This window comes from Guillardia theta (genome assembly GCF_000315625.1).
Source record: "Guillardia theta CCMP2712 unplaced genomic scaffold GUITHscaffold_46, whole genome shotgun sequence".
Taxonomy (NCBI): domain Eukaryota; class Cryptophyceae; order Pyrenomonadales; family Geminigeraceae; genus Guillardia; species Guillardia theta.
Genome location: NW_005434628.1, coordinates 300351 through 322742, shown reverse-complemented (window position 1 = coordinate 322742; position 22392 = coordinate 300351). Strand labels below are relative to the sequence as shown.

Here is a 22392-nt window from a genome sequence, read left to right as displayed (position 1 = left end):
GAGACGAGGAAGCCCCCGATTCATCCTCTACTCCCCTCCTCTCACGTTCTCTCATCTCTGATTCTAGCTCCTCTCCTCTCCCCTCCCCTCCCCTTAAACATACATCCAACGCGATCAAACAAACATGCAACGCGATCAATCTTTACAAGAGGTTGGGATTGGCGATCATAATCGAATCGAACACGAAGAAGATCGCAGTCTCATGGCCCACCTACTCCTCCGACGAGCCAAGCGCTGAAGAGCTTCACTGGCAACTTTCAGTGTCACGCACCCATGGAAATCGCTCGGCAAGGCGTCCCACCAACAAACGCAGTCGTCCTCCACATACAGCATAGGCCTCAGTCTGCTTTAGATTGCTTCATCCCCTGGTACTTCCCATCCCCAGGGGCAGGCTGCCGTCTTTCTCGCATTATTGGTTGTTAGATAGGATTGAATATCCAGAACCCTTGCGCCACTGCTCCTTGTCCTGATCCTTATTCCCCTGCATCTCGTGCATGCCGCCGCTCATGTGGTTGGACTAGAGATTGCGTTGTCTCTTCTTTATTTTAGTTGGCTGCCTCTTCCTTCTTTTTTTCTCTTCTCAGCTGCTTGTTGACTTGCCGTTTTGCCTCAGCCACGATGGCGACGAATCTTTGAAGCTCATTCCTCTCCTTCGCGTCAGTTACAATTCTTACAACATCCGAGTCAGGCCTGCTGTGATCGAAAGGCCTCCAACGAGTTTTGTTGCCAGATTCTTTGAGCATGCCTCCCAATATTGGAAAATCGCTGGAATATCTCTTGCGCCAAAAATCTTGAGACGATAGCAGATAGAATGGCAACACGAAGAATGGAAATAAAAAGTCACAATCGATCCTGACATCTTGGTCAGTTGGAAGTCCTTGCGTTCAATCTATGCAGCTGCTCTCACATTGAATTGTCCCTGGTGATATTCACGATATCTATCAACCACTGTTTTCTTGATTGCTTACGGAGGGTCTGAAAGGTACATCAGGCACAACAAACTTCTGCTTTCAAGACTTTCCTGATAAGTGTCAGTCATGAGAGCAATCAGCAGGTTCATGAGGATGACGTTCAAAACAACGTAAGTTAAAACAAAAACTGCAATCGATGTGTCTGTGCAAGGCTTGTTAGATCGCAAGGGGTTCACCGCCAAAACAAAAACACCGTTTGTAATCTCTTGCATGCTTACTTCTCCCCAGGACTGCAGACCCGTCACAACTGCTTCCAGTTCGCATTAAGGATTACGATCAATAAGGATCGATAGATCCACCAGGTGCTGTAGCATGTCACGTAGTTGTAGATGTCAAGCTGTTCCATATCAACGTGGCAAGTGTCTTGTAAGGGCTTACAACCAATGAGCAACTGCCTCTCAATCCTGTTGCAGTTTCGATTACCTTGATCAAAGTTGCCCCAAGCAATAGGATAGATAGAGCCATCAGGAAAATGAAGTATCTGCAGAATCACAAATAATTACAACAAAAGAATCGTTTGTCAAAAGACCTACACGATTAGAAACTGTATGGTGATCATGCTTATTCTGAAGATAATCCAAATCTGTGTACATTATCTGATTGTGTCGAAATCTACTGATGCCTTACCAAAACACCGATTTGTTGATTGACAAGACAAAATTGAAGAAGACGTAGATAGGAGAAGAAAAGGCAGACGCAGTAGGAGAAACGAAAAGATACAAAAGGCGTTGAGAAGCCAATCCTTGCAGAACAAGGATTAATTTCGACAACCAACGTTCCGGGTGTTGGTTACATGTCTTGCGTGAAATCAATTTCACGACATGTTTCGGTATGACGTATACATTGCACGTGCCTAGCAAGACCAACAGCGTAAGCCACAAAAGCTACGAGGTCTGAGTACATCCTGCAGCAAAGCAACGTCAATTTTGATACGAATTTTGATGAAGCACCATAAACATACCAAGCAACAAAGTCTAAATTACTGTCAGTCACGCCTGACGGAATGCTTGTCTCTTTCTCCGTCTGCATAAGAACAAGACTCCCACGAATGAAAGATGCGATGTAATGTCTGCAAGCAATCAACGTCAAGCCGCTCATCATCACAAAGATCTTTGGTTGCACCCGAGCAACAACCACTCCAAGATATGAATTTCATGTAGTTTGATGGAGAACTCGTACGTTGGATACACTACAAGGGTAAAGCAGATCGTGGCAGCAAGGCGCTCTATCCCCTTCCAAACAAAGATGGAAATGGGGGAGAACATGCAACAGCCTGCAGCGGAGATGTCACGTTATCGCTTCCAGGGCTGCAGTGGTGAACGTTTACCCCATCGATCAAACACGCTCGGTTCTTTAAGTTTTTCAAATCGCTGCGTCACGGATCGAAGCTCCCGGTATCTGCGAGGTGACTTCAGAACGTTTGCCAGCAGTGAATGAGTTGTGCACGTGAAGCTTCCTGTGCTCGGCCGATAACGAATCCCAAAGCCCCCGGTCATAGCGGGGAGACCGAGAAGAAGGACCCCAAGGAAAACCGACAAGACGGGGGTCGAGGGATCGAGATCACCGTAGAGGTTCCCTATGATCGTTGGTTCGCAGCATTCGTCGAGAAAGACTTGCGAGCCATTGGCAGCCAAGTCTATGAGTGTATACTTACCCAAAATTCTTGTTCGGATATTCAAAATCTGTCAAACGCTTATCAATCACGTAGAATATCCACGTCAGGCGTGTATTCACATTTTCGATTCCATGAATGCTCTCCTTCGCTTTATCATTTTTGATTGAATGATGATAAACCTCAATAGCATTTCTTTCAAGATGATCTGCCTTCTCTTCCATCAAAATCCTCTTTGTCGTGTTGACCTCCCGCAATGACTTCCTTCGCAAGTAGCCTACTGCCTGCAAACAAGAATGACAAGGCTCTGAGAGGGTAAAGAGCAGTACCATGAGGGCATAAGTGATCGAATTGATTGGCTCAGTCCAAAAAACTCCAGGTTTGTCCATATCAGGGATCCAAAGCCTCCAGATCAAGTCTGCAAGATCAAACTTTTGTGTGACGACACTGGACAAGAACAAGTCAGCCAAGGGACCATCTGCACCCAAGTTGTATTGAACTATGGGAAAACCCCTCGAGCGTAGTTTGCTTCTCATCTGCCTTTGTTTCAAGACCAACTGAGAAATTACTTCTTCTATCTCAGGATCGATCTCGTTGCGGACATTTGCAAACTCTGAAATGTCAAACAACCTAGTCTCATCCTGGTACCTTCTGAAATCTCTCTTAGGGAGTCCAGCGTGTGTCGTTTCCTTCTGCACTTTGGGCATTAAATCATTCAGAAGCCTCAACCGTCTTCTTGCTTCCTTCGATTCCTTTGAAGTCATGAGTCCGCTTCCCCTAGTAAAGGCAAGCTTTGACTCTTTCCAACCAATGCGCAGAAATTCAAGATGAGGTACTTCTTGAAGCAACACCTCAACCATTGCAGCTGTTGAGTTGCAAAATGCAAACACAAACTCATCTTCGATTACTTCATGGACGTATCGCTTCATTGTCACATCTTTCCACGCACTTGCGATCGTTTGCGACAAAACATGGGGACTTTGAAACTTGATGGCTAAATTGAACTTCTTATGCAACGCTTGCGTTATCAATTCATCCTGTTTCGAGAACTCAAGGTTTTTTGCCGCTTCTTGTTGATCAATATCGATTTTTTTCTGCAACTGATTGTCTACCTCATGCAGAAGACAATACAACATTGCATCTTTGAAGTCTCCACTTTGATGTCCTTCGTTGATTTCGAAAATCCAGCACTTACCGCTGTTGGCTAATGTGAACAATTGATGTATGAGCAGTGGACTGGACTCGGGCAGTTGGTACATCTCCAAGAAATCTTTCCATGACCTGTCTGGCTCAAATATCCGAGATATCTTCTGATCATCACTTGAAGTGATTGTCCACTGCCCAGTTTCATACTTGGTTCCACACAAGCTTTCAAAATAATCGCATAAAGCTCGTTGCCTCCTGTCAAAGCAAGCACTATCCATTCGCCCCTTACTCCCCATGGGAAAACACAACTTCACCGCATCACTGATCAGATCTGCTGCTCTGCCACTCCCGTCAACTATCATACACGGAGTGCCCTGTTCAACGGCATCCAACACTGTCTTGACTGCGGAGAAATTTCAGTTTCTAGGCATCAGACAGGCTCCTTACGAACCTGATCCCAAGCCTCCTTGTACACAAACCGAGAGTATCATTTTCTCAGCGGAATTCTCAGAGATGATTCTTTCAAGTCCCGCCCTAAAACTAGTTTCCTCTCCAAAACGCTGGCACCATTCTTTTCTCACGCTCTCATCGCTTAAGCTTTCGACAAGAATGAAGTGTGAGTGATTCAAATCCTGAAAGATGATTCATCATTCGTTTCTGGCACACATCCGCAGGTCTTGCTCACCAACAAACATTTTTCTTGCACTGCTTCATTGCCAGGCGGCTCGGCGCCTAAACCATCTTTGTTTTCCCCATCAGAGAAATCTGCTCGTTCTCGGTTTGTGACATCTTCAGCGCACTGCTGTTCGGACGATCCAAGGGTTCTTGTCTCTACCAGTTCAGAGTCTGTTTCCTGTCCTTCTTCTGACTCCTCGTTCTCCTGCACCATCTTACACTCATCAGCGCCCAGAAAAATCTAGCGTTCACTCGCAAGTACCTTGGGCATCTCGATCACAGCAGAAGGTGCAATACCCAACAGGTTCACATTCATTGCATACTTGGCTCGAGCTTTTCCGACAAATCTATCAGCCATCAGAGCTAACAGGAGAAGCTCAGTACGACTTCATAATGCCGTAGCGCGTCCCTCCAGTGACAATCAAGGGGTTCAGCTTCTTGATGCTGTCCATCAATTCTTGTAAGATGAAGTCGGTTGATCGATCGCTTATTTCGAACTCCAGCGCCTGCAACAATTATTCAACGATGGGCGGATACGAAGATAGGTAGAGCGGACCCCCCCCGTCAGAGATATCACTATCCCAGGACAAGTCAAGTCCTTCCAATCATCTCGCTGCTTCATGGCCTCATACACCCTCTTGGGCGCACTTGCAATCCTTCTGCTTGAGATATGAATGCATTGAGGTGGGCTGGACGTTTGCTGGATGGGCCAGCAAATTTTCGAGAACCCAAGATCTGCTGGCGGCGAGCCAGACTCTTCGCATTCATCAATCTCTCTCTGATCAAGCTCCTCGCCGCTGGCTTGCCTGGCTTGGCAGCCGCTGTTGCTGGCGGGCAGGGTTGTATGTTGGGGAGGAGCTGGGAGGGATACTGGGGTAGCATGCTGTGCGTCTGAAGCTTGAGGCGATGGGTTCAAAGTTTTTGCTATCTCTCTGATATTTTGTTGTAGGCCTTGTTGTGTGAGCTGGGTTTGCTGCGTGATGGCATCGTGCAAGGCCGCTTCGAGTTTGGAGTTAGTCTTGATCGCTTCCTCTAGGCGGAGCTTGAGCGAGGAGTTAGTCTTGATCGCTTCCTCTAGGCGGAGCTTGAGCGAGGAGTAGGTTTCTTCGGGCTCTGGCTCTGGCTCTGGCTCGACCTGAACTGCGATTCCGAAGCAGCTCATCTCCTCTTTGCTCAATCTCCCCGTGACCCTGCTGGGCGAGCGCTGGTTTGAAACTTTCTTCACTCTCAAAGTTTTAAGTTTGAAAACCGTTGAACTTTTGACTGACGATCCGGCGCTGCCCGGCGGCCGGGCCGGCGGCCCGGGTGCCGGCACTGAGTGTCCGGCGGAGAAGTTGCCCGACTGAGGGTTGACAGCAGCAAAGAAGTGACTTGAGGGTACGCCCACAGTCGGAATGTCATCCCTGGAACTTAGGGGGTAGGGGTACTGAAGAAGGGGTCATTTTTAGAGGAAATGTAACGAAAAGACAGGGGTTACCAAAGAACAAAGGGGGTCTGAAGTGAGCGTGATTCTCAAGGTTAATTTTGCATGCTGGGGGGTAGGTTATCTGTTAATAGATTGTAGAAGATGTCAAGTCACAGCAGAAAGGTCAGGAGAGGGGTCAAAGGTCAACGAAAGACTAAGAGAAGCTCTAAGTAAAAAGAGGCTACTCTCTGACTCCAGGGAGAACAAAATACCATCTTGCAAGGAATGTGCATACATGATTCCATGAAGCGAGGGAAGGGAGGGAGGGAGAGGAAAAGATGGCAGATGAAGATGAGAGAAAGACGTGTATCGTTCACATATCTCGACACTCTGTTGCTCAACAGCTTGTCTAATGTGCGGTGTTGGAAGATTTTGTGCTTTCCTATTATTATTATCAGATCCTCGCTTCCTCCTAATCTTGGTGTACCAGTCTTGCTCCTTCCGATGGCGGCAGTCAATGGACAATCGGCCGATCCTCCTCGAGCTCCCAAGGACAAGTTTCTTGGTGGCACCATTGCTCAGGGCCTGCCTCCAGAGAACAAGAGGTTGAAGTGCGGGAACTTGGATAAGGTTCTTTTTCACCCTGCCTGTTCGCTCCCATGCTAATCTTTCTTTGCCTCCTTCCCGTTCAGTACGCTACATCCTCTGCGAAATGGCAGCCGAGACAGGTCCTATATCCTGCTGCACACATCGCTGACGAGCATGCGAGCAGGTGATCGTAACGAAGAAGCTGCTGATGATCTGCAAAATGGACTCGGAGATCGTCAGCGAGACTATCCCCCTCCACGAGGTCGAGTCGGTCGAGGCTGTGCGGACAGCTCGAGGCGGCAAAGAAGGAAGGTGAGCGGGTGGGCAACGTGGAGGCGCTGCTGACTCTGACGGCAGGATGACTACAGCCAAAGAATGTACACCCTCTTGCTGTAGAAGGAGGAGGCTGATGATGATTTGTTGCCAGATCTGCAGCACGACAACGACGACACATGCGGAAACACAGCGTACTCTTTCGAGGTCACGACATCGCAGGATGGGTACAATGCAGGAAGAAGCTACTCGTTCAGAACGTTCGTGTCAGCAGACGAGCGAGACACTTGGGTAGAGTTCCTAAGGACCGTCGTCCGAGCTGCCATCGAGCTGGAAAGGAGAACTAATCCCAGCATCTCGATGTATGCCAGGATACAATGGAGCGTGAAAACTTTCTTTGAGAGCAGCACGGTGAACGTTCTCATCTCCACAATCATCCTGTCCAACTTTGTGATCAATATGCTCCAAGCGGAGATTCAGCCGAAATCAGGCTCAGCTACAGAGAGGACTTTCAAGTATCTGGACATCTTCTTTACTCTCGTCTACACCACTGAGCTAATCTTCCTGCTGATTGCGTATGGAAAAAAGTTCTGGAGAGACGGCTGGAAGATTTTCGACTTCGTGGTAAGGCAGCAGGAGAGCAAAGCTATGAGCTTGACAATGATGTAGATCGTCGTCGTCAGCATCGTCGGCCTCGGCATATCGGAGACGGTAAGGCTGACATGCTTCATGACAGTCAGCAACTGTGACATCTAGTCCTATCTTGCCTCTCTAGAACAAGCTTCAAGTTCTCAGGCTGATTCGCGTGTTTCGAGCGGTCAAGTCGCTTCAGTTTCTCTCATCCTTCAGGCAGATCATAGACGCGCTTGCGTGAGCTCATCGTTTGCTCTCGCTCCTGCCACAGGCTTGACGATGTGTCATCAGATTGGCCGTGTTCCCGCTATTGAGCGCGTTTGTGATACTTATGCTCATTACCTGCATTTACGCGGTACTTGCCGTCAACATCTTCAAGGACTCCGACCAGGAGCTGTTCGGCGACTTCAAGCGTTCGCTCTTCACCATGTTCACGGTGTGTTGCCACGAAGAGGTGGAGGCAAGCTGGGCAGGTGACGGTGCGACGTCAGGTGAGCACCGGGGATGGTTGGGTGGAGATGTCGAGGAGCTTGTTTCCAGAGAGCGGCTTCGGCTCGCAGTCTGTTCTGTTCTTCTCGTCCTACATGGTCATCGGTGAGGGAGGTCGAGACGATGCCATGGAGAGAGTGAGCGGATGGCAGGAGGAATGATCGTCGTGAATGTCTTCGTGGCGGTGCTGCTGAGTAAGCCAAGAGATCCTGCAAGTTGAATGCTGATGTCTGTGCACGTCAGATGCGTTCGTCACATCGGTAGCAAGAGAGAAGGAGAGGAAGAGGATGCAAGAGATGAAGACCCTCAGCTCACTGGAGTCTCACCATGCCAGTCCTCTCGACCCGCTGCTGGCCACCCTGATCCACTACAACACGAGCGAGGACCTGAGCGAAAGGATCGCAAAACTTTTCTCCTTCCTGGACAAGGACGACAACCACAGCCTGTCCTACAAAGAGATCAATCGAGGCATGCGAACGCTCCACAGCACCAAGGAGATTCACTTCTCGTACGAAGACTTCGAGGAGGTCACGAACCACCTCGAGTATTGCGATCAGGAGCAGGAGGTTGACCCGGAAAACTTCGAGAAGATCATCCGCGAGCAGCTCAAGAAGTACGTGCAGAGAAAGATGGCAACGTCGCTCGTCTACAATGAGGAAGACTCTAGCGTTGGATCGATCCTCTTTGTCCTCAAGCAGCTCACACTCAACATCGACGAGGTCGGTTGATATTGACTCTAACCATGTTGTGACGAGATGCCTTCGTCAGATTGCCTCCAGACAGATCAAGATAGAGGATGAACAGTTGAAGATGCAGAGCCTGGTGACATGTGCACGCTGATGTTTGCTTCCTCCTGATGCATCCTGCTATCCTCCAGCTCCTTCACCTCAACGATCAGATGAGTGGATACAACGCCATGAAGAAAGTCGACAACCTGCAGAAGAAAGTCTCCGATTGTGATCGCAAGCTCGACGCGCTCATCAGGCTCAACATGGCTTCGCCAAACAGCCCCACTCCAGACAAGTCTGACAGCTCATGGAAGGGTCTCGCAATCGACAACTGGATCGGCCTGGTGCCGGGACACAAGACGAGGGAGGAGCGGATAAAGTCAGTTCCTATCACGACCTCCCTCCCGATACAAAGAGAAGACACGGAAGGAAGAGAGAAGAGCAAGTCGAAAAGGAGAAGCTCTGCCTTCCAGCTCTATGACGCCTACTCGTCGCTGCCCTCGTCACGTTCGAGCTCAGTTCATGCCCTCTCCTTGTCAAAGCCCCTGGACAGGGATAGTCAGAGCACCCTCGCTGTGGACCCGATCAAGAGATCGGAAAGTATCACCTTGGACCTCGAGTCGTCTGGACTCACCATGGTCAAGATCCCTCTTCCTAGTCACCATGCCTTCGAAGATGCCTCCGAAGACTTGCCAGCGGTGAGTCTGCTGTTCCCTGCTCCATCTCCTTCCTTGCTGACTCCTTGCGTCCTCCCTCAAGAGCCCCGAGCTGTGCAGTGGGTGCGAGCAGTGCCGGAAGGGGATAGCGCGGACGGGGGTGATGCTCTTCGACGCCAAGTACATGTATGTCGTCGTCGCTACCCCCTTCAATGAGAGTTCAGTCCCGCTCGCCTCCGAAATCCTCCCGTCATCGAAGGCTAGAGCCTCGGCAGGGCCACATGGATGGGACTGGGCACGCAACATGGCGACGCAGGTGCTGCTAGGGATGGGGCTACAGGATGCGCTTCCCCTTCCTCTCCCGCGGGCTAAGGTGAAGCAAGTGACATGTCGAGGAACCTCCCAGCTGAAGAGAGCGCAGAGCGTGCAGGTGCCCGCAGGAGACAAGAAGCATATCATCCAGCTGTTCTGCGTGAAGATGTAGATTCGGGTGATGACGCGTCTGCTGCTGACGTGAAGCCACAGGCTTCAGAAGAACCTCTCTCGACTTGTCTCCCATCAGGCACAGCTCACCGACGGGTGATCGTCCTCGTCCTCCTCCCGCCCCCCCTCCGATGGCTCACGGCTGGTCGCAGGAGGCTGGAACTCGCTGACACGAATCGCTCGAGCAAGTCGCTTCCACATCTCGTTAAGGTAAATACGGGGATGCAGAGGAGGAGGAGCTGACGAGAAGCTGGGGACCAGGTGGACGGGAGTACAATCAAGCTAATGGAAAAGGTACGATGAAATCGCTGTGCATTTTATCCCTTCGGATTGCTCACTGGCCTCTGTCAGTTGATGAGGAAGGAAATTGGCTCTACTGATGTCAGCTAGACGGATCGCTGACAAGAGTCGTGCATACACTCACAGCAGTAATCTCCTACCCTCATTCAAGATTGGTCACCGTGAGTTGACCGATAGGGCGAGATACACTGATTAGTGGTGTAAAACATCATATGTTGTTGCAAATAGATACGAAGCCGTACAGACTGAAGCTAGACATCTGACCCGGACCTGTTTTGACGCATGAGGCTCGTAGAGAGCTCCATCTTTCAGTTCGTCTAGACTACTAGCTAGCAGCGCCGTTCTTCATCGAACCCTTTGAGAGTCGGAGGTAAAAAAGCAAGTCCGCCCCACAAAAAGTAATGGAGAAAAGAAGAGGCAGCTCTCCGCAAATACACAAACCTAGTGCAATTGCTCGCTCACAGGCCTGGAGGCAGCACTCACTAAAGTTTGACCGGCTGGCCGGAGTGCGTAACTGCCGTGACTTGTTGTTTACTGCCTAACGTCGCTCTATGCACGAAAACTATTCTTTTCATCTGCCAGCCTCCAATTTAGACCAAAGTAACATCGAAAACCTATCTTTTCCAAGTAGATACAAGCTGACTTTTAAAAATTCACTAGTTTATATTTAATGATTTTTAAATCCTGTAAGTGTGCGAAAGAAGCTTCCGATCTCGGTTTGCAGATACCATTAAAGAACAGTTTTTCGTTATAAGGAGGCACACATGCTGACAGGTTTGATCAAATTCAGTACAAAACGATCCTTGTAGTAAAAACTGCTGGCTCCTTGATCTGCCCTTTCCCTTTCCCAGGCACGGAGGCTTGCGCGTCTTTCGATTCCCCTCTGCGTCTTTTACTTCCTCCCTCCTCTGCCTCCTGCCTACATACTCTTTAGTTTGCCCGCCTGAATCTCTCTCCTACCTTGCTGCTCCTCCTTGTCCTCTCCTATCCGTGATCCGACCTCCTTGCATCAATACAATCTCACGATATCCACGAAAATGCAATCTTCTACAAAGAGCCAGAAGTGCAGGAGCCGGTCTTCCTCTTTGGTCCAGATGGACATATCAATCGTTCTAACGCCAGCACCGGAAGATGTTGATGATGGCTTGCTTGAGCAAATGGTTTCACAGTATTCTGGGTCAATGGAAATATCGTACAAGAACCGGTGCTGTTAACGACCCAAGGCTGTATTTAAGATTTTGAGAAGATTGTTTTTTCGCTTCAAAGCATTGTATAGTATGATTTCGATATAAACTTGAGAAGATCATGACATCGCAAGTGCAAGCCTTGCATGACACCGTGCAAAATCTGTGTTCGTGGGAACGAGCAGAGTTTTATCGAACAAGAAGTTTAGGTGTAGTAGAATCAGAAGTGACTATCAGAAAATCTCGACATCCACTGGGAGAATGAAATAGAAAGGATCTATGATGGCCTGAAAGCCTGTCTGTCCAACAGCCTACTAGCAATGATCACAAAATCAACCAACAAGCACATGATGCAACATCACCCCCGTCACCATGAGGTAGCTCCCTTCCATGCTGCCGAGCACCTTCACCAGACGTCACAATCTCATACAATCAGCAAGATACATCAGTTTCTTACTCTGTCTTGTGGGAGGTTCCTGAGGTAGCTCTCGTCCAGAGACAGAGGGCACAATGAAGAATACGTGAAACTCTCGTTCGGCCCCAGCACCGGCTGCCGCCCGATCACACCGGAGCCACTTACCTGCAGTTGGCAGAGAGATCAAACTCTCACCGCACGGACGCACACAGTCAGCATTCACTCACAACTTGAGTCTTGGAGTCGGAGGGCGTCACCCGCGTTTTGATCAGCCAAGTACGGGAGAGGAGCTGGCAGGTCTCGTTGTTGAGGTTGGTGATCGTGACATTGTAACCGAACATGAAACGCCCATCGGAGGGAGAGCTCGGGTCAGGCAGGTAGAAGCCCACCGTCTGAATGCGCACCCCCCTCGTCACTGTATCGCTGTTGGCTTTGATGCCGAGCGAGTCAGCAGGTTGGGTGATAGGAGTAGCTAGAGCGAGCTCGAGCGCCTGCAGCTTCTTCTCCTTCTTGTGGAGCACCGGCGGCTTTCCGACCTCCTTCATCTTCTTCCTCAGCGCCGCCGCTTCCTCGTAGCGTTCGTTTGCTACGGCGATGGAGAGCTCTGCCTCCGCGTTGGAGTAGGGGTCTGTCGATTTCAGGCGGGCGATCTCATCCCTCAGCTCTGCTGCCCGCGAGTAGTTCTCTTCAGATACCGCCACATTCATCTCGGAGTCGAGATCCTCTATCTTCTCCCACAGAAGTCTCCTCTCGTCCTCAGACAAGCACATCCTTAACCCGCAGCGTCTCGTCGGCCTGTTCAGCGAGGGGAGGGACGGGCGCCGGGATCTCAGGCTCTCTCGTCCGGAGCATCCAACTCTCAGTCGCGGACTTCCTCCTGGGCCTGCTGAGGTCAAGCCGTCTCTCCTGTCAAATCCGTTGCTCCTTCCCCACAGAGGGCAGGACGAGGACACGAAACTGACAGGGTGTCCCGCTGCCACCAACCCTTCACTCGAAGTCCTTGTGCATGCTCTTGCCTTCAGGCAAGTCCCCGTCCTATCATATACATGTCCCACACTATCAACAGCTGCGATCATGGCTGCCATTGCTGCCATACCCAGCCATCGCGATTCGCCTTTCCCCATGCGCCTTATGTCAGATCCGCGCCCCATTTCGAGAGTCAGACAACAATGTTGAGTAAACATTTAATACGGAGGAACCGGGGCAGCAAACTTTCTGCCTTCGGGTATAATATACCTTCTAATTGTTGTCAGTTTGTTGACAAATGTCTTCAGGTATTACTATATCTTGCCACTGGTGCGCGCCCGACAGCAGTTGGCTCAGAGAGGGAATGGTTGAAATTTGGTTTTTGTTCAAAGGGCGAGGGAGTAGGGAGCATGGAGGTTGAGGATGAGAAACATCGAGGTTCAGATCAGACTAGATGTTCTAGCTTGAGAGCAGGGGATCCATGGAAACCTGTAACGTAGATTCGTAACACTCTTCACCTTTCGTGACTCCCCTCTACAGTCAATTATTTGCCATTTCATCGCGACTAAGTTTGGTTTCAGGTTGGACAGGCCGTTGAGATGTGCGCGCGAATGACGTTAGAAGCATGTTATGCTTGAAACATGTTGCGTCTTGTTTCGCAGCTCAAGCAGCCTACCTTGCCTCACTTCTGAGACCATGAAGCCCCGGAATCAACTACATGCTGCGTGAGAAGGATGGAGGCGGAAGAGGCGGAGGGCACGACGAATGACGCGTTGCACGCGTTGCAAAGCGACCCGCATGCTGACCTCGAACTCTCCTGCTTCTCCTTCCACGTCCCCGGGCTGAACCTGCTCGCAGCTGCATTGCTGTACAACGGGCTCACCCCCGAGGAAGGGTTCGAGGTGTTTGACATCGACTGCGATGGCAAGATCAACCTCTCTGAGTTCCTCCAAACTTCGCGGCCTCTGCTGGGGATGATCGACGAGGCCGCCCATGTCCAGCTGCACAGGGCCATGGACTTCGATGGCTCCGGCTGCATTGAGCGGCACAACTGGATCGAGCTGCTTCGCGGCTACGATGCGGCCAAGGTGCTGGAAGAACGAGGGATAACGCCATGCGTGCATGAGCAGGAGATGGCAGAGGAGGAGGAGCGACAGCTAGTGGAGCGAGGCGCTGAGATACCTCCTCCGCTGCCAGCAGCAGCACAAATCCACTCTCAGGATATGCGTGCGGCAGAAATGGTGCTTGAGGAGTGCGAAGACTCGGGTATCAGCGCTGGAGGCGGAATCGACGAGCAACGTCATGCGAATTCAGAGGGAGACGTAAAGGCTCGTTACCTCGGAGACCATGCTGATTATCTAAGGATTCAGGAGGAAGACGTGAAGGCTGAAGAAGAGAGTGAGAAGGAGAGTACTGAAGAACTCTGTGCTCCTACACGCTCCATTCTTGATCTCCAACAGTACAGACAGAGCATGTCTGAAAATCGAGAAGCTCTTGGCCCAAACAGCAATGCTTCGGATAGTTTGAAGGATCTTTGCCTTCATGCCGAGGGGCTGAAAATCGTAGAGGAGAGTGCGGAGGAAGTCCTTCTCGACAATTTGCATATGAGTCAGGATGACAACAGAGCTGTGGAGCTGAGAGGAGAAGGGCAGGACGTCCCGAAGAAGGCGAGCAAGCGGAAGTCCGTGGTCTCGAGGAAGCCCCTGAAGGCCTCTAACTCCGTCGAGGAAGGTCAAGACAAGGTCAAGGGGAAGACGAGAGGGACAGAGAGCGATGCGCCGCATGCTGAGAGGAGGATCAACACTCCCAGAGGGCTGTTTGCGAGGTTGTCCGAGCCCAAGGAATCGCCGGTGAAGAGCAAGAGGCTGCTGAGGTCGAGGACGCCTCGCTATGTCAGTGAGGGCCTTGACCGGTCGCTCCTTCAAGATCATGGGACGAGCACGGATCTGCCCCAGCAGGGTCTCAGCTCAAGCACGCGGCCCTCTGCTCATGAGTCAGCTCCCTCCTCCAGCTTCGAGACTCCCTTCTGGATCAGGTGCCGCTGCCTCCCCCCTGCCGCAGTTGACGTCCTCGTCAGGCTCTCGGCCCCTGTTGTCCCGAAGGTCTCCAAGGAAGCCTGGGACATCCTGCCGTCGCGCAAGTCAAAGTCCCGCAAGGTGAGAAGGTTCGTGCTATGCCTGTGTGACGTGAGGACGACAGAAGCGAGCTGAGAAGGCGGAAAGCTCGAGCAGAGCTGGGCTAGAGGTTCTGCCTATGATAGGCAACGGCGTCACCGCTGGCTCTCAGAGTCTCTCGAAGCAGAAGAAGGCAATTGAACGCGCAGCCCCTTGGGCTCTCATTGACACGGAATGTACCCGTAACAGGTGGAAGAGAGCTCGGCAAAGGCTCCTTCGAGGCCGCCGAGGGCGCTCTTGACCACCAGGTCACTGTCAGCCCCCTCTTCATCCGAGCACACGGCCCGAGCAACGGTCTCAGCAAGAGGTTCGTCGAGGTTGTCAGCTGAAGATGATGGTGAGCCGCTAGTGGGGGGCTCGTGGAGTTGACGCTGGCTGGCGGCAGCAGCAGATCCTGTGAAGGTGCCGGGCACGTCAAGTACCGAGAAGGGGCTGCTGAGCCTTCCGGTGGGCGTCAGGCCGGGTGTCAAGGTGGGTCACAGAGTCTTGTCTCGCCCTCAAGGTGAAGTTTTACAGCTGGAGCAGCTGGCTGAAACGGGGAGAAGCAGAGCCAACGGGGCGAGCAGGGCGCGGGCTGACAAGACGAGCAGCAGTAGCGGCTGGTCGATCACGACGGGGGATCCGCTGACATGCGTCCAACTCCTCGAACAAGTTAACACGGAGCTGGGAAACCCCAAGGGGGTGGAGAGCATCTGGCGGCCCAGCTGGTGTCAAGAGGGGGCGAAGCCGACGTTCTTCGTCGTCAATGGCGAGTGACTTGCAGACTGGCTGACGTTGACTGGCTGCGCAGGGAACGGGTTCCCGTCCATCGTCGACACGTTCACCAAGCACGGCTACCAACGGCTTTCGTTCAACGCCAAGAATGATGACAGGTGAGAAAATCCCAGGCTGCCTTGACTCGCCGGATATGTTGGGGGGTTGACTGATCCCTCCGGTACCTGGATATTTCAGTTATGCAATCCGGTGGGTACAGCAAACGTGGGAGGTCAACTTCGACACCTTCAGGGCTGGTCAGTGGGCCTGCTACTATAGCAGCGCAACTCAAACGTGTCTGCAGGAGAGCAGCTGGTGAACGTCCTTCCTGGAGTTGAAGTGTTGGTGAGCTGCTCTGATTGACTTGATCGAGCGGTAGATCACGGGTTGCTGCCCTTCAGTCCAACAAGAGCAAGCTCCTCCGATGCCTCGAGGAGCACGCCAAGAGCTCGGGGTAGGGAGAGAGCTTTCGACGACCTCATCCTTGTTCTGACAACGACCTTAGCTGCGACCTCGGCTTCCTCCCCATGTCCAAGATTGCCTCGAACCCTCGGGGCCTCCTGCAGGGAGCTGGCGATCTGCTGGGGAAGGAGGGGGAGGAGATGGCGAGGGACGAGAGGATCTGGATCATCAAGCCCTCCAACAACAACCAGGGGACGGGGATCGTAGTCTGCCGCACCTGCGACATTCCCGCCATATCGCGAGACATCTGGGTTGACTCGCTCGACGTCATTGAGCCCCTCAGGGCGGCGGAGGAGGGAAGGGCGGAGAGGAGGAGCGCAGCGAAGAAAGAACGAGGGAAGAAGTCAGCTTCAGGGGAGAAGAGGCTCCTCAGACCTGGGGACGAAGTCATCCTGCAGGTCAATTTCAGCTCCGCTCCTCCTCCTCCTCCTCCTCCTCTCCTCTCCTTACCTGAGATGTTGCAGGAATACATCATGAACCCCCTCCTTATTGCAAGGTGACTTCTCACTCCCCTCTTCTTCCACTCCTCTCCCCTTCCTGCTCCTCTTGGCCCCTCTACCCCCCCTCCCCCCAACCCCCCCTTCCTCCTTCCCAGCCTCACTCTCCCTACTTGCTCCTCCCCCTGTCCCTCCTCTTTCATCCCTTTGCTCCTCTCCTCCTTCTCACAGTCTTGCAGGCGAAAGTTTGACATCAGGGCCTTCTGCCTTGTCGCTTCAGTGAACCCTCGGCTGTTTCTGAGGTACGACGACTTCTACCTCAGAAGGTACCCCCCTTCCCTCCTTCCCTCCGCGCCCCCCGACATGTCCTGCAGGGCTTGTGAGGCGTTTGACGTCAAGGACCTTGGGAGGAAATCATCGCACCTCACCAACATCTGCGTGCAGAAGCACCATCCTCTCTTCGGCGAGGACTCTGTGTGGGACGCGTCTCGCTTCCGGCAGTACCTGGAGAGCAAGGACTTGGGGGGCATGCTCGACGACCAGATCCTGCCAGGTCTGCAGGGCAGGGGGAGGCGATCTTGGCTGACGAGCAGCAGGGATAGAGAGGATCATGACTGACTGCGTGCAAGCTGCTCTGCCGACGCTCTCAACGCGGCGAGGGTGCTTCCAGGTAGCTGTACGGACGGAGGAGGAGGAGGAGGAGGGTGACGATTGCTGGTCAGCTGCTGGGCTTCGACCTCCTGATCGATGTCTCTGGGCATGTTTACCTGCTGGAGGTCAACCGCAACCCTGACCTGCAGTCTCACACGCGGCGGTGAGTGAAGGGACAATGGTGCTGACGTCAGCAGCTCGTGATAAGCCCCTGCTGGGCAGGTTGCACGGGATCTTTCATGCTCTGCTGGAGGACACCCTCCAGGTCGTCACGGATGTCAACATCAAGCTGATGAAAGGTGTCAAGTCCTCCTGGCAGCTAAGAAGCAGCTGGGGTCTGACTGCTCCTGTAGGGATGCCGCCATGGCCACCCGAGCGCGCGACGTCGTTCAAACGGCTGATGGTGAAGGAGTGACGTGAGGGCGAGTTAACTTCGGAGACGAAGAGGCCATTTACAGCCTTGTGATTTATTGATTGTAAGTTTCTACATGCTTGTCAGTGATACAACCTCTCAACTTTCGTCAAGCTCTTGCAATCTCCATCTCGATCTCCTGCGCAAGATCTCAGCGACAAGCAGGGAGGGAGCAGGAGGGACAAGGTTCAGCTACCTTGAGCCGGAGGTCGTAGGACTTGAGCTCGAACACGTCGCCGAGAGTTTCAAACATGTCGATCAGCTCGAGCACCTGAGCGGGAGCGTGAGGAGGAGAGGGAAGGCTCGTACTTCCAACCTCATCCGCCTGCTGCCTCCCACACATCTCTTGCATCCATCTTCCCCTCTCGCCTCCCCCCGCCTCTGCCTCGTGACTGTCCACCTGTCAGCAGCAGGGTGAGGCTTCAGCAACACACGTGCGTTCCCTTCACCTTGTTGCTGGCCTCTCCTCCCACTCCCTCGCGATGTGGATGGAGAAGCTGGCAGGGGAACAGGCTGGCGTCGGATGAGTGGAGTGCTGGAGACGAGGTGTCCAAGGAGACTTTCACGTCGCTTGCGCCATTCCTCTTGACGTGTCCTTGGGGGCTGACTTGAGATGCAGTGCCCCTAGTTTCATTGCAAGCATCGGATGCGAAAGGCTGTGAGGTAGCGAAAGTGCCTTGGTGACTACAGGAGCTTGTATTCCCTGCGGAAGAATCTTCCAAGGCTGCAGACTGATCCCATGTACTTGCTGGCCCATGCGTGCAGAGCTGGATGATCTTCTCTTGCGTTGAACATCTCAACTTGGTCTCATATTGTGTCTTGATCAAAGTCAGAATCTTGTCTCTCGCCACCCTCAGATTCTGCAGGAACTCCGGCATGTCAGCAAGACTCATCCGTTGGGGATTGAGCTCGCCGCACTCGCAGTCACACTCGATGAAAGAAGCTTGAATGTCTGATATGAAGCTCCTGACGCTCTTCTCTGCCTCTCTCAGTGACGCCATGGCGTGTCTCTGAGTTGCCTTGTCCTCGGAGAGCTGCTGGTGCTCTTGCCTGAGCGACGACAAGGATAGTTGTATCTGTTGGTGGAGATCCGACAGCCTTGCTTCTTTCTGCCTGTAGAGATCTTCTAGCAACGATCTCTTCTCCTCGTCATGGGTGGCTTTAATGTACACCTTGCGCGCCAACGAAGAAACGAGCTCGCCCTCTCGGCACGTCTGCTCGGTCTCATCCGCTATCAGGTCTGTCAACTCCCTCTCGCGCTCCAACTTGGCTCGAGCTTCAGCATGCTCGTGGATTCTCTTCGCCAGGTTCTTCTCAGCACGAGCCACCTGCGCTTCTCTCCTCTCCAGCTCAGAAGTTCTTCGGATGTTTTCAATACTCATCTCTTTCAGCTTCTGCTCGAAGAAGTACTCGCTCTCGCTTCTTCTATCCCCTGCCTCCCCTTCCTCCTCCTCGCATCGTAGAATCGACTGGCCAACCTCGTCCCGCGCCAGCCCAACTGATTCTTGGAAGGAAGACAAGAGCTGAACCGTCTGCTTCAGCTCCTCGTCCGCCAGGCTCACGAGCTTCAAACAGGCAGAGCTCGCATGCTCCGAGCTCTCCTGCCACGTCCCTTCCTCCACCTCGTCTCTCACGGTCTTGAGAGCTTCCCGGAGAGAGGACACCCGAGACGCCTGATGCTGCAACAGCTTCAGCGCAGACGTCATCCTCTGGTACGCGAGGAAGCCTGGATGAGAGGAACGGATCTTCCTCTGAGGCGCCGCAGCGTCCGCGTTCCATCGCGCAGCAGCATCGTTGATGCTCCTTGCCCTCTGAAGCAGCTCGGACGACACTGGGTTCCCATTCAGGATCAGCATCTTCATGTTCGTGCACCTCTCAGCTGCTTCCAGCAGCCTGTAGCCCCCGACGTCGCTCAGGTAGTTGTCCGACAGGTCGAGGCTAGTGAGCTGACTCGCGTTGCCTGGCAGCGACTTATGCAGGACAAGAGCTGCGCGATCAGCGAGGTTGTTCTTGCCGAGTGTTATGCATGACAAGTTGTGTCTGAGCCCGACGAGTGCGAGAACACCCGAGTTGTGGTCGCTCAGCCCGATAGAGTTGAGCAGGAGCGTGCTCAGAGCCCTCGACGTCCTCCCCTCCGCCTTCCTCCCTCCCTGGATGTCTCCCACCGCCAGCGCCATGAGCACGACCTTCATGCCCTTGGGGCCGAGGGGGTTCATGCTGAGATCGAGGGAGGACAGGGACGAGAACTCGTTCATCCTGTCCATCAACTGCCTGGCATCCTCGGCCGTCAGCTGGCATCCTCTGAGGTCAAGATGACTCAAGTGCGCTGGGTTGCTCATCTGCTTGTAGAGCGTATACCATCCCTGCCTCCTCCCGCCTCCTGTACGTGCCTTCACGTCCTCCGCCATCGCCTCCTCCTCCCTCCTACCCCATCGCTCGCCCTCCCCTCGGCTCTCCCCGTCCGGACCTCTGGAGGAGGTCCGTTGATGACCTTGCGGACAGTCGCAACGGAAGAAACCGACGCACCAAGGGAGCAGGGGGGGAGAGGAGGGAAGGGAGGGAAGGAGCTGAGAGAGAAGAGAGAAGAAACAAGTTAGAAGCAGGGACGGTGCGTTAGAGACTCGTACAAGGTAGAAACCAAGTTGCCATGTAGAGGATTAAAATTATTGATGTTCTATTCTTGTACCTTCAGTCACTCTACTGGATGGGAACGGGAGGTGGGGAGTGTCGAGGAGTGTGAGGAGAATAAAACAGAAGGAGGAGCATGACGCAGGTAGACACGTCAAGTTATTTCAGACCTCAAGGGTCGGGTGTCAATATCTTCACTCTCAACTCTCACACACGCAACTAGATTACAGCCATCACGACGACACCATAGGCGTTGCCTCCTCTCCATGGAGGCGCATGTGATACAAGCATGTGAACTGCCATCATCGTCATTGCTGGTATGCACAGCAGGAGAACATCACCTCTTGCTTCCCCTGGTTTGATAAGATCTCGTAGCGGATGGTATCAACGAGGGGCTGCCGTATGAAGTCAGGAAGTTGGAAAGAGGAAGACAGACAAACCGAGTTCTTGACAGCGAAGGTCTGAACATGAGGCAACAGCTCCTCCTCAGAAGCATCTTCCCGAACCTGTTGCCCAGTCATTCTCAATCACCAAATGATGACCGACGCTTGAGAGGAGGAGGAGGGTGGGCACGACAGAGGGATGAGGAGGATGGGGATCGAGGAGCACCTCATACTCTCCCTCAACCAAGACCTTGAACGATCCCTCCTCAGTTTCCGCGCCGGAGAGCGAGCCGAGGATGCGGAAGCCTCTAGGAGCGCTGCGAATGTCGGGCGATATCCTCTTGGGGATGTGCTGCATCGGGTACGTCAGGGCAGCACCAATGTTTACTCTCCGCCTACCTGGATCACAGCCTCGGTGACGCGAAGCAGCTTCGACAGGCGGATCTCAACGAACCCTAGAGAGGCCGTCACGTCTTCGATCCTCGCGCTCCTCCCCTCGCTCTCACCTTGCGACCCGCTCATGGCCCAGCAGTTGCCGAGCATCATGCTCGGGGAGTCGATCCTGAAACAGGACGTGAGACGAGCAGAGGTGGAGCAGGAGGCTAACATGGATAAGCCAGCCACATCCGAGTGGATGAAAGTCTTGGGGTTCAGCTGTCGCAGGTTACCGTCAACAAACAGTGAAGCAAAAGTTTCGCTTGCAACCTGTTGCGACGTCGAGCACTTCAAGTAGCTGAAAACACTGGTGTTCTTGCATGCAGGAAAGGTCTCCGAATGGTTGGTGATGCTGGCTCCATTGACCTCCAAGAGCCAGTCAATCCTGCCGATTCTCTCCTGGAACAGTGCGCGAAGAACGTGCTTGATCTGTTTCTCAAGGTCGTCGCTCTGCCTCTGCTTGACAAGCTGCGCCACTGCTTGCTTGATCTTCTCATTCAGCTCCTCGTTCATCTTGCTGATGGCCATAGCCAAGATCTCGGACTTAGCAGCAACCAACATGCTCTGAGAAGCCTCCGATATCTTCTTCTCGATAGCCTTGCGCTCCGTGGCAAGTAAGGAATTCACTTCCTTCTGCATCTTGGAGTCGATCTCGGTCTTGGCAGTTTCCAGGGATTGAAGGAGACGAGAGTTGAGGCTCTCAGCGTCTGACAGCATCTTCTCTGCCTTCTCTCTCAGCTTCGAGAGTGATTTTTCAAGGTCCGCGGTCTTTGCCTCGGAGGACTTTTTCTGTTCCTCAATTTGATCAAGCATGTACTTCCTAAGCTTCTGAATGTCGCTTGACAACTCTGTTTTAACTGATTCGAAGTTTCTTTGGCTCTCAGAGATCTTCTTCATAGACTCTTCGGTCTTTGCCATCGTCGACTTGATACCGGAAAGAGCCTCGTCGAAGTTTTTGTCAATCACTTGGCCATTCTGCTTTGCAGTTTTCAACAGTCCAACATTCTCATTGTACATGGTCTTCATTTCCTCGAACCTCTTATTCATGTCTGAAACCAGTTTGTGCGTGTCTGCATCCATGGAAATAGCAGGTTTGGAGCCTGACGACATTGCAAAAGCAGCGATCACTAACAAAACAGCAGCCAATGCTCCCAGAGCGATGTAATCTTTGTTCTTGTTCTTCGAATCTTCAGCAGGAGTCACCGTGCTGGACGAAGTCCATGCAGGAAAGTGAGAAGAGGACATGGGTCGGGGCCCCCGAGACCTCCTCCTGCAATCATGGGAGGGGTGCAAGGGGCTGAAATCGTCGGCAGCTACCATATCCTTGCTCGTTAGTCAAAGAGGGTCAGTGTAGAAGATGGAGCAGCGACGGAGATGTCAGTCAGCAAAAGAGGATGAAGAAGACGCCTGGAAGGCCGTGATGTCGTACGAGTGAGGGCTCGAGGACGACTGACAGGGGAACAGGACAAGGCAAAGCTGTACACGACGAGGTGAAGGAAGAAGGAGGGGCTCCAGGAATGATAGTACCGGTAG

The 22392-nt window shown here is 52.6% G+C and overlaps 6 protein-coding genes across 6 annotated transcripts; 2 read left to right on the top strand and 4 right to left on the bottom strand.

The window, feature by feature from the left end:
* Positions 1 to 545: 545 nt before the first annotated feature.
* GUITHDRAFT_110578 (hypothetical protein) lies at positions 546 to 5566 on the bottom strand (the record flags this gene model as incomplete). The annotated part of the gene is made up of 15 exons (XM_005830377.1): positions 546 to 852; positions 908 to 975; positions 1148 to 1201; positions 1246 to 1308; positions 1395 to 1452; positions 1765 to 1875; positions 1933 to 2040; positions 2094 to 2244; positions 2299 to 2369; positions 2626 to 4132; positions 4181 to 4361; positions 4415 to 4609; positions 4667 to 4751; positions 4792 to 4910; positions 4982 to 5566. 15 exons carry the CDS (start codon positions 5564 to 5566, stop codon positions 546 to 548), a joined length of 3663 nt encoding a protein of 1220 aa, XP_005830434.1.
* A 747-nt stretch (positions 5567 to 6313) lies between these two features.
* GUITHDRAFT_110577 (hypothetical protein) lies at positions 6314 to 10049 on the top strand (the record flags this gene model as incomplete). The annotated part of the gene is made up of 19 exons (XM_005830376.1): positions 6314 to 6439; positions 6502 to 6537; positions 6582 to 6709; positions 6755 to 6774; positions 6825 to 7294; positions 7340 to 7381; positions 7446 to 7540; positions 7595 to 7739; positions 7795 to 7897; positions 7945 to 7986; positions 8036 to 8511; positions 8561 to 8614; positions 8670 to 9218; positions 9280 to 9549; positions 9598 to 9656; positions 9702 to 9755; positions 9812 to 9869; positions 9921 to 9953; positions 10011 to 10049. 19 exons carry the CDS (start codon positions 6314 to 6316, stop codon positions 10047 to 10049), a joined length of 2799 nt encoding a protein of 932 aa, XP_005830433.1.
* Positions 10050 to 11588: 1539 nt separating this feature from the next.
* Positions 11589 to 12328, bottom strand: GUITHDRAFT_73078 (hypothetical protein; the record flags this gene model as incomplete). The annotated part of the gene is made up of 3 exons (XM_005830375.1): positions 11589 to 11723; positions 11786 to 12040; positions 12095 to 12328. The coding sequence occupies 3 exons, from the start codon at positions 12326 to 12328 to the stop codon at positions 11589 to 11591; spliced, it is 624 nt and encodes a 207-aa protein (XP_005830432.1).
* Positions 12329 to 13258: 930 nt separating this feature from the next.
* On the top strand, positions 13259 to 17416 carry GUITHDRAFT_110575 (hypothetical protein; the record flags this gene model as incomplete). The annotated part of the gene is made up of 17 exons (XM_005830374.1): positions 13259 to 14559; positions 14602 to 14680; positions 14724 to 14887; positions 14947 to 15035; positions 15084 to 15200; positions 15489 to 15570; positions 15650 to 15708; positions 15756 to 15796; positions 15853 to 15905; positions 15957 to 16311; positions 16378 to 16409; positions 16590 to 16676; positions 16725 to 16903; positions 16947 to 17020; positions 17073 to 17164; positions 17224 to 17300; positions 17355 to 17416. The coding sequence occupies 17 exons, from the start codon at positions 13259 to 13261 to the stop codon at positions 17414 to 17416; spliced, it is 2943 nt and encodes a 980-aa protein (XP_005830431.1).
* Positions 17417 to 17522: 106 nt separating this feature from the next.
* GUITHDRAFT_110574 (hypothetical protein) lies at positions 17523 to 19752 on the bottom strand (the record flags this gene model as incomplete). Its single annotated transcript, XM_005830373.1, has 4 exons — positions 17523 to 17552; positions 17610 to 17684; positions 17730 to 17813; positions 17863 to 19752. 4 exons carry the CDS (start codon positions 19750 to 19752, stop codon positions 17523 to 17525), a joined length of 2079 nt encoding a protein of 692 aa, XP_005830430.1.
* Positions 19753 to 20274: 522 nt separating this feature from the next.
* GUITHDRAFT_110573 (hypothetical protein) lies at positions 20275 to 22104 on the bottom strand (the record flags this gene model as incomplete). The annotated part of the gene is made up of 8 exons (XM_005830372.1): positions 20275 to 20337; positions 20383 to 20436; positions 20482 to 20547; positions 20651 to 20776; positions 20824 to 20879; positions 20931 to 20986; positions 21032 to 21078; positions 21130 to 22104. 8 exons carry the CDS (start codon positions 22102 to 22104, stop codon positions 20275 to 20277), a joined length of 1443 nt encoding a protein of 480 aa, XP_005830429.1.
* Positions 22105 to 22392: the final 288 nt, after the last annotated feature.